Consider the following 20703-nt stretch of genomic DNA (forward strand, 5'->3'; position numbering starts at 1 on the left):
CAGCTATTTGAATTTGTATTACACACTAAGAGGACTTTCTTCATTATCAGAAGACTTAACAGATTGTTGAAGGACCCTCAGTATGTATTTTCATAAGCACAAGACCTTGTTTATAAAAATCTATACGAGGGGGCTGAGGACCTGGGGCATTGTGGCAAGCAGGGTAAGCCAGGAACGTGTGGGGAATTTTAGATTCGGTGGCAGGCAATTTCAGTGTCTCGGTTTCTCAGATTGTTTTGTTAAAGCTGGTTTTATTGCTGTTGCTCAGCTCTTCTGTCTGTCTATTTGCTTTGGGTTTAAGGAGTCGCCAAAGGTAATTTATAGTATCCCTCCACCCCACCCCACCCCACCCCAGGAGAGTATTTGATAAGGCACTTCTAAAGCTGCCTGACTACAGGCTCAAAAAGGGGGAGACTTTGGATTCCGCACGAGTACGCTTTTTAAATCACCGGCAGCTTCTTGAGATTGTACTTTTGTGAGTCTATCTGTGGTAAAGACTGATAGTACTCTGGGTGCAACGCTAGAGCGATTGTAGTTTGTGAGTTTATCTGAAGTAAACATTGATAGTATTGGAGGAACAAAGACACTATGCATTTAAGTGTTTTTTTTGCCCCCTTTACTCAACTTCTGCCTTCCAGCCCTGCAGCTCAGCCTTCTCAGAAACAAGTGTGCAGTGATCCATGCTCTTAACACAGTTAAGAAAATAGTTTTTGAAAATTGGACCTTGAAGAATTCAGAGTGGGTGAGTAATTGGAGGTCAATAGAAAGCAATGCTCCACGACAGAGCTGAACCCGCAGAGAGAGCGAGCGAGCGAGATAGAGAGACAGAGAGCGAAAGGGAGAGAGAGAGAGGAGCCAGCAGAGTGTCAATCAGTGAGCGTTTTGCCCGCATTGCCCCTTAATTTAATCACTGTTTAATTACTGCTGTCCCCTGAGGGGTGCTCTGCTAGGTTCAGTTACTGAGCCGTTCCTCTTCCTCTGCCTCCGTCTCTGGGTGCGTATTTAGCCCTCGGACACTCTCTAAAGCGGACCGCTCTCTCAGAAGCCTCAGCAGTATTTCAACCTTACCTCTGGGCCTCTAGGACAAATCTGCTGATGATAATGTCAAGGGCAAGCACATATGCATATGTGTGATGAAAGCTGCCTGCAGGAGGAAGAGACACCACAAACACACAACTTTTCTCCAGCAGAGCAAGGGCAGAAAAAAGCTGGGAATGTCTTGAAGGACCATAGCTACCCACCCACTGTCCGCTCCTATACGGCCACCCCTTCCCCGTGTAAGTGTCTGCACGAAAAGGTTGGATGTCATGTGAAATCCAAGAGCAGTGCAACTCATCATTAAAAATCACTGCTGGAAGGGGCGATCAGGTTTATATACATAAAGGCTCCCTGGTACTGTATAATGTGCACTGCCATATCTGTGGCCAAACACAGCGCACATGTTGTGGTTTCTCTGGATTACCAGCAGCCCACCACCACAGATCATACTCAGGGGCCGCGTCAGGGGAATAACTCACATTTAGCTCTTAAGCTACAGCAATCAATATAAATTTAGCATGGTAATGATCAGGTGCAGGGGGTGTAGGTCTCCTGTGCCTCTCTCTCTCTCTTTTCCTGGTACATGCCATGGCGCACCAGCTCCCAGAGGCCTGTGGGTAACACAGCTAAGGCTCTGCTCCGCACGTCAAACCTTAACTGAGGATTAGAGCGGGGAAACAAACAAACAAGGCTGTCTCAGAGTCTTAGCGACAGGCATAGGCAATAGCTCGCGCTAGTAATGAAGCCACTGACGCCACACACACACACACACACACCTCAACAGCCCTCAACCTTCCACATTTCCCTTCCTGGAGCAGCGGAGGTATTTTAGACTGTGTTAAGGGTATAATGGGACAAATAGAGATGATGTCATGAGGAGTGTGTGTGTGTGTTTGTGTGCGTCTCTGTGTGTGTGTGACTGACTGATAGATGAGATGCTGTCTCTCAGGAGAGTGTCTGTGATGATGACTATCGCCAGGGGGAGGAGAGTTGAGACAGTCGTGGCTCCTGGGTATTCAGATTGGAGTGTTGACAGGTTTATTATTGAAGTTTGTTTTTTTTTTTTTTCCCCTATTCTTTCTTTCACTGGACGGATAGTGTCAGGGTGTGATAGTCACTGTCTTCTTCTGTAGTTTCCTTCTTGACAGACAAGTCTGCTGTTTCTACACCAGCTGGGCTCTTGCCACTCTTTCAAGACTTCCGGAGGAGACTTATTGAGATGACAACAATGTAGATGAATTAAACGGCAAAACACTTAATGTTTTGGAGTCTATTTTTATAGTAGAAGTTGTAAAGAATTTTACACTGTGAGATGCAGCATTAATGCCAAAACCGGATCGAAATTGGCTCGAGGATTGTGCCAAATGTAATCCCTTCAGCTGGCTCGCTGGCCTCGTTTGTGTCAAGCAGGATGCCTAGCCCGAGTACCACGGCCTGTAATGCAATTGACGACCTGCTGCCTCTGACATTAATAAAGATGGAACATGTACAGGAAATTAAACTCTCACTTTCCTATTGTAATGAGATCTTATCCATCATGATACTGTTTACCTCACAGTCAGATAAAATGATCAAATTGAAGCTCAATCAGGGCCTCACGCAATGCCATCGCTGTAACCTGCTGGCATTAGTCTTCTAAATGGATGGAAAAGTGAATGGGATTTAAATAAAGACTCTATATGTTAATGGGCAGGGTTTAGGTCCCCTGGTGATCCACTTTCTACAGAGACAGGGGAGAAGAGGTGGGGGAGCGTGAAGCCGACCCTGACGATGAATGTCAGTAGAGTTGTTGTTGTGTTATACACATTTCTAATCTCCTTCCCGTGCTTTAAAAAAAAAAAAAAAGTGCAAGAAGGAGGAAAGTGAACATGTTGACCTCAGTAAGTGTCTCAGGGATCTCGGTGTCCTGGTTGTCCACAAGAGGGAAGTAGCTAGCTACAGAGGAAGAAGACAGGCCACAGGTTCATCGTCACACTGGAGAGATGTGAGATATATTAACTAAAAGTTATTGTCCTTGGCTTTACTTTTATAGATCAGTGGATTTTTTTTTTTTCATTACATGAGCCTATGATCTTTGATATAGAAGAGGGAGAAAGTACTGCGGACAAGGAGATGAGGCAATGCAAATTTAATAGTATTGGCTTTTATAGGTAATAAGAGGGCACTGATCAAAGGTTCACAATACTCAAAAGCAGCTAGGTTGCACTCAGGAGGGGGACCAAGTGCTCTCCAGCCAGGCTGAGTAAATTGCCAGATCAGCTAATCAGAATTCAACTGGAAGATGTAAGTTAGTGGAGACTAATTGAAGACAGATTTAAGGGGCATCCATCTGGATATGGCAATGCTCTCTCCTGCTCTCCTTAGTAATTTCTGGTGAATATTAATAATGTTTTTTATATAATAGTGTATGCGTGGAGTGGGGAGGGGAGGGGGTGAGGGTTCTCCAAATGAAACCCCTAAAAAGCCTCAAACATACAAGGGTGAAATTACTCAGAGGATATCTCAAACAGACTCTCCATTTACTTGCCCTCGTTGCTTCTCTTGGGCACGAGGGGGGCGATGGTGGAGGAGCCACGCACATATGAAAAACAGCGCATGTGGGATGTTATCAGCACCTGCTCAACATGGCTATATGAGCCAATTAAACAAGTATGGGTGTATGTTGTCCTCCTCTACACGATTAGAATCACAATTCCCGGCTGTGTGGTCCTGCTTGACCTGGCTCATGTTAAGATTGAATATTCCCTGGAAAAAGGTTCAGTTAATGAAGAGTATTGAGCTAGAGCCTGATCAAGAAGTAGGCCAGGATGGATGCACCTGCAGATTAATGAAGTTGTAGAGATGAGAGCGTATTGAATTTGCATAAGACACTCAACTAGAATGAATGGTACTATATATGTAATATAGTCAGTGTAAATGCAGCAGAAAAAAAGTCCTACCAGTAGACTGTCTACAGCAATATACACTAAATGAACAAAAAATTCACATTACACTTTGGTGAAGTCGGTCGAGTCACACAAGGCTTTTCTGGTCTTTTCCTACTGTTTAAGGCATAAAGCAGTTTTTCTTCACATGGTCTTCACATGATCCATGTTTGCAGTTTCCATAGATTCAATTCTGTGACCCTACGACATCATTCCTTCGTTGTGCTTTACGGCGGATCCCGATCTGTCAGTGAAAACACGAGAGCAAAGAACATCGTCAATATGGTATTCACAACTGCTGTTATTTCCCACAGGACCTGGAATCACACATTTGAAACGATCCTCTGGGGACATATTTAGACAACGGACCAATCCAAACTGCCGGTAACTCAAACCCCACTGTCACGCTGCTGCTTTTAGCTGCCTTTAAAAAGAGAAAGATAAAGACAGAAAAATTTTTAGGTAGATGCTGAGATATTATCAGTTGCCACAATCCGTGACTTCATTTGGTTGCACGAAAAACATGTAAAAAATATATATAGAAATACATATCTATCTATATATCTATATATAGATAGATATATAGATATATGTATGTATGTATACAACAATGCGTGTCTATTCAAGAAGCTTTGGTCGTCAGAAAAGCTGTAAATCTGCTTTTTTTGTCATTGAGAGATGCATATTCCTTTTTAATTATTTAGTGAAAATAATAAATCCAAAAAGCTGTCATCACAGTGACTCCTTTTAAGGTATGATTACTATCCTAGATGTCAGTGATGATGGAGGCAAAAAGGAGGAGTGTTATATTAGTCCCCAGTGCCTGACAACCATAATACCTTTCCTATTTTACAACACAACTTTCTCTTACTCCACAAGGAGATACTTTCACTTTGCTGCTTTGATATGCCCAGCTGCTTGGTAGCTTTTGTAGAAAAGAAAAATGACAAAAAAAAAAAACTCCAGTCGCACGACAGGTGTCTGATTTCAAACACGCACCACAGCTAGATGCAGATTGCCTGCGGAGATCACTGTTTGTGCAAAATAATAGTGTATGTAGAAATACTGGTCCAGGGACAGTGTATGGGCCTGCAGAAGAGATGCGCGTTTGAGAAGAAATGATACAACAGTGAGGGAGTGATTGCCATAATGATAGATCCCTAACCAGACATTTTCATAAATGGAAACTTGGATTTAGGCCTGAAAAGAATCAAGAATGGGTATAGCGACGCGCACGACAATTTAGAGAAAATGTTTTTCTGCTAAATTGCCGCATCATGGATGCTGGGGATGCTTTAAGGTAATGGACTTCATGTCTGGGTAGAATCAGTGTATCCATGGAAGTTTGAAAAGGGTCTTGTTGACAGACTAGAAAAAGTTTGAGCAAGTTTCATCTGGCTTGTCGTAAATGAGTTTTTTGATTGATGGGTTACCATTTGACATAATGCACTGCTGAAGCATGAATAGATGGAACGCGTTTTACATATATATTTAACACTTTCGGTATATCAAGGCTCTCTTTCCATGCCTTTTTCTTCTGGTATGCAGAATGGAAGGTCTAACCTGAGGGTATATGTACAATATGATTATAATGGGAAGTCATTCCCCCTCCTTCCTGATGGCCACTGTGATAAAAATATTAGAAAGTGATTAGGGAGGTAGAAAAAGCTTTGGTTCATTTATATTTTATACCATATGAAAAAGTAATCTGACCTATAGACACTGTGGCTCATACTGGATATGGAAGTAAGGAAGCCTACATCTGTATAAGACTGCTTAATTTCAATGGAATTACTGCATTATTTACATCATTAAAAACCAGGACCACTGTATAACCCATATTCAGGGGACAAATGCATTAATACAAGGTTGGAGATGAAAATAAGGTGACAGCCACGTGAGTACTTCGCAAAGAGACATCTTAAATCAGTCTGATCAGTCTAGCATAATGTGATGGTTATTACATTTAGGCTGTATATATGGATATCTGTCACAGAATACGGCATGCTGTTAGTGTGGGATCACATTAAATATAGTCTAGACTGTAGGTCAGAGAGTTTGACATCAGAAAGACATTCGTTGAACCCCATACATTATTAGTGTTGGGATGTGTCAGTTTCAGTTTTCGCTACACTGCTCTTGTGGTTGATGGATGTTTTACAAGCAGTTTTTCCAGTCGATTGTGAGAGTCAATATTATGTCATCAAAGATTTCACAATTTGATGTTTAATTTTTAATCCTGCAATAACCGATTTTTCTTTGGAAACTTGTGAGCAGCACAAACACAATGATGGTATATTATCACTGTTTAAGTTGATATGGCGGACATGTAATACTCAAACAGTTGCTTACCAGCAGATATAGAGCATTACTATTCACATGAGGTCGTGTTTCTGGCCATCTGGCGAATATTCCCTCTCCTTTTAGCTCTGTTGTTGGTCTCCACCAACTCCTGTTAGAAATATCTGGCTCTTTAGCTGCTAAATGCTCCACTATGTTGTATGTCTATGTATGTCACCAGCTAGAAGCTATTTTTTGTCTGCTGTAAGGAGCTGGGAGGTAGTGTACAGTTGGTTTTTAGTTCACTTAAGAGTTCACTAAAAACAACTGGCTGTTGTGCCAAAAATAACACTGAGGAGAGCAGTTAAAATGAACCAAGACAATAAAGCTGCTGGATGGAAAACCCAAACAATGAGCTAAAAGATGCTAAATTGTTCTCCAGAGCTGAAGGAACCTAAAGTGACTGATTATAGCATTTTTTTAAAGCATTTATACTTGCATACCTATTTTTCATAGCATAACAAATGTACAAATGTTTCGCTTATTACTGCAAACCAATTTAGCTGTAACACACAGTATGGTGATGTTTTTATGCAACATACTATTAAAGTGTTCACTATTCTGTGTTAGTGTTGCCACCCCCATACACGCTCTGCTTTGCATCACCAAACCAAGGTGAAGCAGGATACTGACATGCATTAACTTTGACCCTACCCAAACATTTACATACACAAAACACAAACCACGTCTGTTGATGCCCCCATAAACATGACACATAGGTGACGTGCCTGTCATACACAAGCCGTGTCACTGTGACCGTGTGACATTGTGACAGGGCTTGTGTGCCTATGTGCGATCTGTGTACATGTGTGCGTGGGGGGTTTTGCATTTTTGGGTTTGTGATGAGTGTGATTGCGTGGGCGCATTTATGCTGCCTCACTTTGACAGCGCTGGTCTGGCTCCATCTTGCAGGTCAGCTGGGGTTTAATTGTCAGCCTTAAATATTCATGGGCACATTGAGTAGATAAATGAAGGTATAAGCACACTGTAAAATTTTCAATAGGTCAGGTGTCACTGACTTCACCGGATACAATTTACTGTATGATCCGACATTCGCTGTAATGCCAATTAATATGTTAAGAGCATGAAAAGAAACCCTAATGGCATTTTCCATTTATGCATTATGAAGTAATGCACAATGAGATGGATACCGTTAAGACTAAAGGTGTACTGCAATAAAATGGTGCACTTTATGAGGGTGTTTTACATAGGTATGAATCTATATAATTCTAACATAGACTCTCACCTTTGATGCTTCCAGTCATTACTTTTTACCTGAACATGTGTTCCCTCTTGATAACCTGAGCATAGCGGTCAAATTATTTTGCAGTTTATCATTATACTCTTGGACAAAAAAGCATCTGTACTGCAGGCTGCCCGGAACCAGTTGCGCCAGCTCATTATAAGTTCAAACTTAGCCATAATTCATATGTTTATTAAGTGCAGATTTATGCATCACTAGATTGAAACCAGTTGCACCACACAAACTACTTCTTACATAAAGATTAGCTGTAAACTTAGACCCAGTAACTGTCACGTGTAACAGTTTTGTAGCTAACTGAAGTAACTGACAAAACTAATGTTAGCTTGCTAATATTAAAGATGTAATGTGGAATATGTTCGACATTTCTGACCTGAAATTTGATTGAAATGCTGTGATTTAATGATATAAACTGGTCATATTTTAAATTACATTTCAGAAAAATAACACAGCCTATGCCTTACATTACAAAATATTATGCTAATGACTAGCGTTATGGTCTGGTGAGATTAGCATAATCACTGAACCTCCGAATGATCTCTGAAACACATATTTCTCTATGTATACATAATTAAAAGTCATACATACATTTACAAAGGATTTGAAGTTTGATATATAGTTTGGCTTCCTAAAGCTCATTTTTGGAAGTGTGATGTGATGCTACAGTGACTACCTCTTTATGTAGCTGATTGACTTTTTTGACTACTGGCTAAATTTAGTAAACAACTAGCTTTAAACTACCTTGTAGTTGCTAAGAACTTAAGAAGGAGTTTACACATAAATGTTTATGAGTAAACTCACTTAACAGCTGGGACAGCCACTGCATACACCCTGTCCAATAATACTGTATCATGGGAGATGAAAATTATTCCTCTGTTCTTTCCTTTAAAAATGGTACTTGGTTTTTTGGCAATTTTACAAAAGGTAGTCCTTCCAGAAATTTGATTTTTACACAAACATGACCAAGTTAGAGTCAGTACCTTAGCAACACAATCAAAGCCAACTTAACCTACCTCCGCCACCCAGCTGTCCCCCTCTTGCCAAGGTTAGCATCCCCTCATCCTCTGTGCTTCCATCCTTCTCCTTAATGGCTTATTTGACGATAATTAACCCTGAATCCTACAGAGACAGGCCAGTGAGAGATTGATGGCCTCGTCGGCCTGCAACACCTGTTCTGCTACAAGGCTCACAGTTACCAAACCATGGCCAAATATGACTGCCCTGGAGCCCTGCATGTTAATGTCAAAGACAAACACAGGTCCTCCCCAGTGGCCTGGGTGTTCTGTATAGGGCAACATTGTGACCACAACCTCTGATTACACTCATTATTCCACTCAAGGCTGGCTGCTCCAAGGGGGCATTCTGCGGGCCCTTTTGTCCCAATTAGCTACACTGTCCCTTAAAATGTCTATTCATCTGCTGCTACACATCTTCCTGCATACAGATGCTCTGACTTACTGGAAAGCATATTTTATCAGGCCATTCCTTTCGTCAGTGAATCCATTTAGGGGAGGAAACAAGTGCACATTTGGGAATTTTGCAGCACATGGGGACTGTGTAATTGACAGCTGAAGTGAAAAAGTGGTGCAAGTTCTTTCATTTTAATAGTGGATGCTGGTTTGCAGACCCCTCTATTCTTTCTGTATTGACTTATTGTGAACATTCTTTTGCTTACAGCTTAGTAAAAGATATCAATACATGTAGCCCACTTGATTTTGTTGCCACTGTTTATGAAACTGTTTTTTGCTGTGGTATATTACTGCTGTGAAAGCAGATTCCAGGCTTCACACATGTGCTTACTATTACCATGAACAGATGTTAATTACTTCTTCTTTTTTTCACTTTACTTGAGATGTTCCTTACTCCCGTAGGTGGAAGCCCTGGTCTTCTTCTCAGCATGTTGGGGTGAAGCACGGGCCTCTGTTTTGTTTGCTGCAGAGGGGCTTTCGGGAGTGGGGGAATAATCAAATGCAGAAAAGTGTTTAATTTTTCATAAACAGAGGAACCACTGAATGCACACAACTAACAATGTACCCCAAAGCAGATGTAGAGCGTTTTTAATTTATGGAGAACTGAGTGAAATGGGCAGATGGAGCAAGAGGAGGTGGAGGCATGCTGAGGGACTCCACTTTTCTCTCTTCTCACCTCACAAACAAGAGAAGCCTGTGAGCGTGTGCCACAACACACACAAACACACTCCCACACACCACTCAAAGACACGAGCACATGCACAAACGCAGACATGTACCACCCCCACCATTTAGACGCATGCTTCCCACTGCCGCCATCACTTCCACCACAGACACACACACTTATCCCCCCTTTTTCAACACCATCCTGCACAACAAAACACACATGGATACGTCCCCCTCCCACACACATGCAATACAACCAAAAATGATCCCATCACCATCAGCCCTACACACACACACGCACCCACAAACACACACACACACACACACACACGCACACACACGCACACTGGCAAATCCTTGGGGTTCGAATGGACCCAGTTGAGAACACCTAGTAATGAACTGCCTCATGTGCTCTACAGAGTCTCCAGCAAGTAGACAGGCTTCATTCTGACGGGCCATATGTAGGTATGAATATGCATGGGAATCTGTCATACAGGCAACAAGCGCTACATATATATGATGCCAAAGGTCACCAGTGTGAGGAGTGAAATTAGCTCTCTGTTGGGCATTTTGAGACATGTAAGACTGTGTTTGGAAGGCGTGGGTGGATTTTGAATCATGCTAATGTGTGAATGCAGTCATTGGCTCACTTTTAGAGGACAGCATTGATTGAGAAGTTGGCCACTCAGTATTATCTGTTTTCATTAGAGGCAGAGGAAAAATGGTGAAGTCAATGGGTGCATGTTGCAAACCAAGTCCGTACTAGAAATGCAATGGCTCATTAGTGTGTATGTATATTTTTGTGTCCCAGCTACAACTGTAAGTAAAGTTTTTTTTTTTTTTTAAAAGCCAAGGGGATACTGTATGTAGAAAGTAATAGGACTATCCAACAGTTGTTCATGTGATGAAAACATAAAATGTATGTATTATATATCTGATTTTAGCTTGGCACTGATATTAATATCGGTGTGTACAGTGACCAATAAATAACAAGAAATTGCAGTTTACAAATTTAAAAATAAAAATATTTTTTAGGTTATGTAGCAGAAGTGTCACTATTACATAGCTTGTCTCTTGGAGAGTGCTGCCAGGTATTTATTTTTCAACTGTAAAGCAAGCCACCATCAACAGGACAGGGATGTGAGTCGGTTTTGATATAGTGGCCACAGTTTTCAGCATATGCATCCATGAGAAGACAGTATTCAGTTTTCTGAATAGGGTAAAGCTGTTAAATGTGCTGCTCAGTCCATGTCTCAGTCAAAATTCTTTAGAGGAGCTAATTGTAAGTTTTGCTAACGCTACATAGCCAACATCGGCATTAACAGCTGTTTACTTTCCTGTCTGGAGGAAACATTTGGAGTTCAGCATCAAATTTCATTCCTTTATTTGCCAAGCATTGTCTCCAGCGAGGAATAGAAACGCTAGTGTTAACTCTTTTTTTTTGCTTCTTTTTCTATCACTTCTTTTCTTCTACGGAAGTTTGCATGCTAGCTCTGGTCGGAGCAGCCTGTGTTGTCACTTTCCGATAGCGAGTCGCTGTGGCATCCGGTCTGCCCTGAAGAGGTAGCACTGCTCAGAGGGCATTTTATACCCTCTTGTCTTTATGGCTGCAGCTCTTGGAAAGTCTGGTAAGTAAATGGCTGTTAATGCTAACATTGGCTACGTAGCAATAGCAAAACTTACAAATAGCTTCTTTTGATGGCCAAATTTGAGGGATTTTTTGTTATGTTAGAAAGCAAATATTAGTCCATATATAATATCAATAACGGACTCAAAAATCCAGTATTGTTCAGGCTGAGCTTTGAAGTTATGTAATTCTTCATGAAAACATGATTGAAGGTTCATGGTCTCTGATCTCATACTCTCATACTTTTAGTAAAACTACATAACTTTCATAGCTTTTCTTTTTGTACAAATGAGCACAATATCTGCGCTGTATTGACATGTTGCCAGTCATATAAGCATGTTTTTTTTTTTGGCTTTCTATTGTTGGCATTTGATTGCACAACTTCTACCGCAGGCTCTGCTACTTGACATGGTTTTGTTAGAGTAAGATTTGGCCTTAGTGTAAAGTGTAGATATGTTTCATCTTTCCCAACTGACTTGTCACTTCATTTCTAAACCCCAACTCCACAGAAAGAAGATAGTTTTGTGAGTCAGGCTGCAGGTCTAACAAGCACAACTATCTCTAGCTTGTTAACTATTTATTTGCAGTGACATTAGACCAGCATTATGCTTCACCAAAACACATGTGTCCCGAGGCATGGCCCAGACGGCCTCACTGTCCCGCAGGCTTTCTGCTGTAAATTCCCCACTTAAAATTTCATGATCTCCGCTCGGCAGGATACCACTTCCATCATGAAAGAGTTCTCAAACCTAATAACCGTTACTACTCTGGCGGAGCCATCAAAAACCTATTTGTTTCAACAAAAGCCCTCTCCCCCATGCAATGCTGCTGGGTAATAATGCCAGATAGGTTTTAAGGGCAATGAATTGTGGAATTACCATTTTCTCCTCTCTCTGTCTCTGTCTCTCTCTTTCTTTCTTTTCTCTCTCTCTCTATCTCACTTTCTCTCTCAAGATCATTATATTAAACACTTAATTATTCATTGGTAATGCCTGTCATGGTGAAATATTGTCCTCTGCCAATCTGAATGCATCATACTGCCTAGGCCTGCCTCTCTTTCCGAGGTTAATGGCACAGCCGTCACTTGCATTAGCTTGGCTAAATGCAGTGCACCTCATAAGTCAAAGTTCCCTAAGTGAGTGGAGAAGTCATCACCTCGAGCGCTCTCTTTTTCTTTCTCCTTCAGCACGTGGGTCAGTGAGATCATCTTCACACAGGGACTGGCTCTGAACATACACACATACACACACACACACACACACACACACACACACACACACGTAGGTGTTCACATAGGATCTTTATTGTTTTATCTGAAGGATGGTTTGGGCCTGACGGAGCAGTTGCATCTGTATGGGGCTTTCCATCAGGGCTTTTAAAGGTGAGGGGTGAATGGATCACTATTCATGCAGTGCACTCATGGACTGAACATCCATAGATGGCCCCTATAGTGTTATGACTAAATTATGAGACTGACATTAGTCATTCCATACCACATGTTCAATTTGGACGGACATAAACAGTATTAAACAGATTACAGGAGATAGTGGTGACAAGGATCTCTCAGGTCTGATGCGAAGATGCATGGCCTCCTCCGTGCGTTAATACACTCTGGCATGCAATATTTCTTCAGCAAATATGCAGTGCTAACAAAAATGATAGTTTTGTGCACTTAAGCAAATTGCACGTTGATTACATCTTCCTGATAATGCTAAAATGAAATTCATTTTATCACTGATTAACAGGGTATTACTTGTAATAAGAAATCCTTCCGGAATAAGAAAATGCAAACATCCAGTTGTGTGCCAATAACAGGAAATGCTGACATATGGGTAAACATTTCACCAGCATTGCAGCTTTTCTCTGTGGCATATAATACTAAAAAACAATTAATTTTATTTGAAGGGAGGTCAATCTGTTTTAACCCTCGCTGAATGAAATGCCAGAGAAAAGGGGCAAAAGGATGCCGGAGATTAATACCTTGTCTTAAAAGCCAATATGGATCATTATTTTACAGCCCTCTGTTACCTGGTTAAACATGTATGACTTTATGTTAGCACATTATTAAAGGTGCCAGCGAAAATGCTCCTTTGCTGCCCTGATGCTTACCTCACCACCGGGGCATCTGGTAGAAAGTGCACATGGAAAAAAAAAAAAAGTTATTGGAAGAGTTTGCAGTCTTTCTCAGCAGATTGAGTACTCTTTCAAATAATGAATACAGTGTGCCTACATTTATGATTTGATCTGAATTTGCAGAACTTATATGAATTACTTGTGCATTGTTAATTTTCAAACACCATTTAACTTCAGCTGGATTGTTTTGTGCATCTGCAGCTATGGAAAACCACTAAATGTGTGAAATTAAACCGGACACAAGTCAATTCCATTCATGAAGTGGAACTACTCAGACTTTTTCTTTTACTTAAAATGCTCATTAAAACAGAGAGAGGAGAAAGAAAGTCTCAAGGGACCAACAAAAATACCGTAGCTGGTTCCTTTAAATCATTTGTTTGTTATTAGTTAATGACTCCTGAAGTCCAACAGCACATTTGAGCGATGAAATTTCTGACCTTCACTTCACAGTTGACTCTCCTCACTGTAGAGCTCATTAGTGAACCATCTAATCTCATTAGACGATGCTGGGCTAAGATGGCACCGCGACAAAGTAACCGTTCTCACTCTCTCTTTTTCTCTCTCTCTCTCTCTCTCTCTCTCGCTCTCGCTCTCTCTCTGCCTTTGGTTTGGACCAGGAGCAGAAACAGGTGTGGGAGCGGGCGTGCGAGTCTGGGACAGGCGGAGTCCTCGCTAACCCTTCTCCTCTAATTGCTGTGGATGCCAGTATGCTCGCTCTCCGCTGCCTTTCATAACAGTTGGTGTTTGGCAAGAGGCTTTTATGTTGATTTTAGCTGACGCTTTGCTACTTATTGTGTCTCTGTCAAAAGAATAATTTTGCATCCTTAGTTGAACTGAAATGTGCGCGTCCCTTGTGGATGTGGATGCCAACTGCTCCAAGACACACTACAGTGAAACAAGCCACTTTTGAAACTTCCAGCAACAATCTGATGTTGATTTAGTATTTTTCTGTAACTATTTACAAGAAACTTCTGCACACAGAGAAAGAAACAGAGGCACTGCAGGACAGCTGTGGGGATTAAACAATGTATGAGCAGTCTTACTGGTTTCAACAACTCCTTAGGCCTTAGGCATATAGGGCTAGTTATTTCCATGTTGACAACAAAGATAATCAAATTTTTGCTTGCTGTAACATGTTAAGATCTTAAATCATCATATCAGTCACTTCCTGTCATATTATACTCAAGCTTTGTTCTGGAGCAACAATGCGTTGGTTTTCTGATTACACCTCACTTATATTTGTTATATTCGACCCTTGACAGCCTCAGCTCCAAACTTAAATTTTTACTCCTCTGTCTGCACATTTTCTCTGCGAGGCTCATATTCCAGATCATGTGGAACCGTATTTATTGTCACAGCTTATTTAAATAATCACCGGCATGTCAATGCACATTATGGTCCTCTGTCAAGGTAATAACACATTGTCATTGCTGTTGGGAAGCAAATATTAAACCATAGATCAATGTTTAACAATGCATAATGGACTGGATCTGCATGTTCACGCTTCCATTTCAGTTGGCCTTCGGCTATATTAGAATAATTTAATGCTCCAAATAATATGAAAAAAAGCTGGTGTTATTATTGCTTTTTTGATAAATAGTTAAGGGAATCAGTGTTACATGTATTATGGAATATGAGGTTGTTTGCATGTGACAGTCATTTGACTATGATGTTAGTGAGTCGGTGCCTTTGCCTTTGTAAAAGCAGTGGAGTAACAAAAACTGTGTAAAGCAGAAGCACATATATAAACTATATGTGAATCATTCTATTTGATTTATTTACACCTCTGAACAGTTTATCATATTTATAATGAAACAATAAGGTGTGAGTGATTTTTACTGTTTGTCCTATGGAGACCATATCTAGGATTGTGTTTTTTGCTAATGTCATATTCAGGACATTCTGGCACATGCTTCACCGAATGTTATTATTCTATATCAAAAATTGCACAGATACAGTATGAAAGATTTAAAACCGCAATAACTGATTTTTGTGGTCACTTGGCGGCTCTGGAAACAAGCTGTAAACACTGGATACTGAACACACAATACACCATGTTATCACTTTTTAAATTGACATGGCAAACTTGGTAGCAAGCAGGTGCCTATGTGCACATCCACCAGTTATGGAGAAATGTTATCATTCATGTGGAGTTGTATTACTGGTCACCATGGCAAATGTATGTCCAATAAAAGTCCAGTATTCACTCTCTATTAAGTTCAGTTCTGCTAAATGCTTCAGTAAGTTCACTAGCTATTCGCTAACTTTGTATATTTGCTGTTTGTGTGTGCCTTGAGATAACTTTTGTTGTGATTTATAAATAAAAATGGACTTGTTTGCTGGTGGGCAGGTAGCATACAATTCCTTTATCAAATCTTTACTGAGACAGCTGCTAGAGAGGAGAGACTGAATGAAAATGAATGTGAAAGTGAATGAAAAAGTTTCTGGACGGACAAACCCAAACAGTGAGCTGAAAGAAGCGAAAAATGCTACATGAAGCTGAGGGGATCTGCAGAGTATGGTGGGTTTTGTCTTAATATAAAAATATTGAATACAGAATACACAGAAAATGTGGGGAAAAATTAGGGTTGTATCAAAAGCAGCTAAATTGTTTCCTCTCATATTATTCAGTATATAATTTATTTTACATGTTTGTACATAAAAATGAATAACCTAAATGTATATGTACAAAGTATATGTACCAAAACATGCTTAACATAAAGCAGTGTCCTAAAATCATATGAGGGAAACTGAGGAAAATGAACCCAGTTAAGTAGAGATTATTTTTCCAGGTGCATATGTACACACCTGCGCACTCTCACTCCCTATCGTGGCTGTGTGGTGATTCTGCTCGAGGTTTAATGAACCATCAGTTGGAAAATCTCCCCGGCTGATCCTGTGTCAGTGTGTGTTGGGTGCCAGGCCCGCAGCGCTTGCCCCAGGGATTCCCTCGCGGATCAGCTGTTGCTAGCTGAGCCAGCAGCTAACAGAGCGCTGGGGAGCTCCAGGTGGGTCTGATTAGCTCTCCACGGAAGAGAAGGGTCAAGGGAAGGCAGCTCGGGTTACCTTCGCACAGGAGGAGAGGAAGAGAAATAAGGGGAGGGGAAAGAGGAAAGCAGTGTGTGGTGGACAGGCAAATGAGTAGTTGCAGGGCAGTGAGTGGGGAATTAGACACATGTCAGTCGAGGTCTCAATTTTCCCGCTATCAGTGCGACACCTGGCCTCGTCTTAATTGGTCAGGATACCTCACCTAATCCATCGCCTGTCCTCCTCAGTGTCTGGAGCCCTCTAAGCTCCATTCAGCGCTGTGGCGAATGGACAAAAGCTCAGGATGAAAAAGGTGCCTCTCTTTGAGGCCTAATCCAATTACATAACTGTTAGAAAACCATGAGTAGAGTTTCACGTCCCTTAAAAGTAGACACGAACTCTGTGACCTTAGAGAATGCCATCTTGTTAAGAGTCGCAGCAGGGACCCCGATCCCCCTCTCTTGATCTCTCTGACCAGAGGGTAAGTGTGTGAGTGTGTGTGTTTGTTCAAGCAAGAGATGGAGAGGGATAAATGATCGTTACTCATATAGCAGCCAGTCTACATCTCATCCAAGTCTAAATTAGATCAGTATCTGAAGGGTCTCTCCTGATAGTTCTGTAATGGAGCTTGTGTTTGTTTTTAGTTTAAACTTAATTAACTCTTTAATACTCTTATGTAAACAAAACAAAATAAAACAAAACAACGCAAGAGCCACCGTAGCATATAAAAGTACAGAAACTGCACTACAGGGACCTATCTGATTTATTCATATTTACTGAATCATGATTGCCTTAGGTGATATCTGTGCCAGTAAATACATGAATATGTATGCCTGCTTTTTGAGACATGCTATGACTTACGTATTTCCCACACACCTCCCCTTTTTTATTCATGCAAAAACGTTTCTGGCGCCCCATTAAAAAGCCGGCGTTTTCCATTTCTGAAACATCCAAGTATTGTAAACTTGTGATGTGCCCTGCCAAAGTGGCACGGCCTTAGAGACTGCCCCTAAATGTTTGCTAAAGAGGGCCACTGGCTGGTCCTTGGAATACCCCATAATGTCCCTGCATAGTGATCAAACAATGAAATTTAATCAGTGGCCTCCAGTCTACTTCCCATAAAAATGTGTTCTCTAATATAAAGTTCATTTCTATGAATATTAAAGCAGCATATCATCTGTTGAATATTTCATTTGATCTGCACCTTTAATAATGCAAAATGAGGAATTGAACATTCGCCCCTTTTCCTATAGATGATGGCTTTGTCCACTATTGTATATATCACAGACTGCATTACAACCTGTAATAAGCTGTATGTGTAGTTAAAAATGACACCTACTGCAATGGCTAAGACGTAACGGCTTAGGGCACATTGGCTGCCATTGATATGTAGTGAATCAGAATGATGTGATGAAGTGAGGCATTGCTCGACACCTGCTCACTCTGCATGTTTAGTGGAGTTAACTTTGAATTGGCGAGGTGGCAGGAGACAGGAAGCGGAACACACGAGTCAAGCAGCAGATTTCTTTGGAGATAGTAAAGACACTGTAAATACTAGAATGGTTATGTAAGGGCTGCGCAAACTCTCTGCACAGCTTTGCTTATCTAGTATAATTGTGCGACATTATAAGGATGCAAATGAAGTGTGTAGACATGGCAACCCTGTTGGAAAAAGCCTTGAGGCTGTCTCCCCTTTGTTTCCTTCCCCTCTCAGCCATGTTCTAATTGTATTATCCCCATCATTTTAGTTATTTGCTTCTCTCGTTTTCTGTCTCCCTCCTCTGAATGTCTTTGTATGGCACAGTCATCAAGGTGATAATTGCATTGCCAGTTCCCAGTAAGAGACATTCTTAATTATTTCAACATTAGGCGGTACTTATACAGGCAATTAATGCTTGACTTCACGATTATATACTTTGTTTGATTGCCTTTTATCAGCAGGATACAATGGGCTTATTTGCGGCTGACAAGGAGAACACCACAGTTTCGTACAAAAGATAAGTGATGTGACATTCCCTGTATGGCTTCCATTCACATGCAAACATCGCATGTTGCGTTGAAGTGCTTTTAATCTCACAAATACCCCACACATGAAAAAAGTTGCATTGAAATGTGTGGACACTGAATGGGCTTGTCAAGCCATGAAAAGCAGTTTGGGTCAGTCTGTGCTTTTGAAGACTTGATGCCTGTTTCGCCGGTCTCCTCCTTTTGAAATCTCCTCGTCATTATCCAGTAGAGCTTGGTCTGAATTGTTGACACCTTTCTTGGAACACGTGTTTTGTTGCTCATGTGGATTGCTCAAGTGCTTTTTATGTTCAGACGAGCCGTTTGACCCTTTGTACTTTATTTGTGTTAGTTGATGTGGTTTCTCTGTATCATTCCTTGAGAGCCTCCAATCTTTGTAAAACTAACACACTTAAAATATGTTGCTAATAAGTGACATTATATTTTATGTGCTGCTTTATAATTCGATTCAGGCCTAATTACACTCTGGTATACACCTGGCACTAGCCCCCACTACCACATTCCTCTGTCTTTAAAGCCTTGGCCAGGGCATCAAAGCCGTCTGGTTTTGATGATATTTTGGCACTGGTCTGTGTTGGCTGCAACTTAAATGGGATTAGAGTGTTGCATGTTAAAAAAGGCCTCTGCTCTTCATCTCAGCATAACAGGATATTACAAGTACTTTTCAATGTCAAAACTTATAAGAAAAATAGCAACAGTAAAGGAAATTGCAAAACGGGAGAGGTCTCTAAATATGCAGTGTATTATCATTTAGAAGTATTCCAGCGATTCCTTCGACATTAGCGATTGCGCTCCATTGATATTATAGAGATATGCCGCAGACTAGATTTTAGCACACCCGTTTTAACAGACCAGTCCACTAACAGTGCAGTCAAGTGCACCTCTGGGCCGAACCTTAACTGAATGTTGTTTGCTTGCCAACATTATTACAAGCTAAATTGGGTTCAGATATTGCTAGTCAGCACGCCAGATGTCGAATTCAATAAAAACTCTTTTCATGACACCTGATGGTTTGGGCAGAACAGACAAGTGAATGGTAGAAGCCAGTATTCAAATAAAAGTAAATTCAGTACACACTGTTCACAGATGTGCATTTACATTGTTTGCTAACTGCCAGTTCATTGCTTATTCTGTTCTTAATTATTGTCTGTAACTGCCAAGCTGGTCTCGTTTTTGGCTGTATTATTGATCCATGATAAGGCTGAACCAGCACTACTGATGTAGCAGGAATTATTCTAGCTACATGGTTGACTAAAAAGGAAGTTTTAAAGCTGCATTGGGTGATTTTTGACCACTAGAGGGCATATAAAGTCCAAAACAAAGTTTTAGGGACACAGTTTGATGAAGCAATGGCTCATTGACTTGTTGCTAAATATTGATGCATTATGAGAATGGATCAGCACTATTGCTGCAGCAAGAACAACTCTTTTAAAGCAGCCTTTGGTAATTTATGACCACTAGCGGGGAGAAAGAGGACTAAGGTGTGAGCACACAACAACTGTCCAGCTGCACATCCAGGCCAAACAGAGCAACATGAGCATCCCATTGAAGCAGCTAAAAATATAAGTTTAATATTCACTCTCCATTTAGTTCTGAAATGGTCCAGTAAAATACCTGCATCTATAGCTGCCATTTTCTAGGCGATAATGCCATTATTAGTAACTGTATTGTCACTTTTTTGTTGATATGCTTGACATACAGTATTTCTGTTGAGGAACAAACTGTTATAATGAATAAATAAAAGAAATGCAGAACAGCGAGGAAGAAATTGACAGATACTGTAACTGCATGAAAAAAAAGCCTTCAAGAAATACTTCTTGACTCAAATGTCTCTTGTATAATTTATTAGGAAAACATTTTCAATGTGTTTTTTTTTTCATAAAAGGCTAAAATGCTCATGCTGTTTATTTACAATCAGCATCGAGAGATGGTGCAAATAGGCTACAGTGAACCAGTGAAGACTGAAATGATTAAATCCTAATTAGTACGCGACACATAGTTTATGTATGTATGCAACAATTAATGTGATTCATTATTGATACCTAGATCAAGTAGCTTCCTGCTGTTTTTGTTCTGTTTTAAAGTCAGAGTGTTTTTGTTCTGTTTTAAAGATAAAGTGGATAAATAGGTGCAAATATTTCAGATTTTTCTGATATGATTGTCACGGAAAGCAAAGGGATTCTTCTGATCTGT

At 40.7% G+C, this 20703-nt stretch overlaps 1 protein-coding gene across 1 annotated transcript in view; it reads left to right on the forward strand.

Annotated features, from left to right (window-relative positions):
- Positions 1-15552, forward strand: part of dcdc2c (doublecortin domain containing 2C) — a 42133-nt gene extending 26581 nt beyond the window's left edge. The window contains exon 11 of the mRNA XM_087170281.1: positions 14076-15552. Within this exon, the coding sequence (XP_087026407.1) occupies positions 14076-14192 (117 nt within the window). The 3' untranslated portion in view covers positions 14193-15552. The remainder of the gene's footprint in view (positions 1-14075) is intronic.
- The last annotated feature ends 5151 nt before the right edge of the window (positions 15553-20703 follow it).

Source organism: Seriola lalandi, unplaced genomic scaffold (assembly GCF_002814215.2).
Source record: "Seriola lalandi dorsalis isolate HSWRI2012SDOR001 ecotype SW California unplaced genomic scaffold, Sedor1 jcf7180002054942, whole genome shotgun sequence".
NCBI classification, from domain to species: domain Eukaryota; kingdom Metazoa; phylum Chordata; class Actinopteri; order Carangiformes; family Carangidae; genus Seriola; species Seriola lalandi.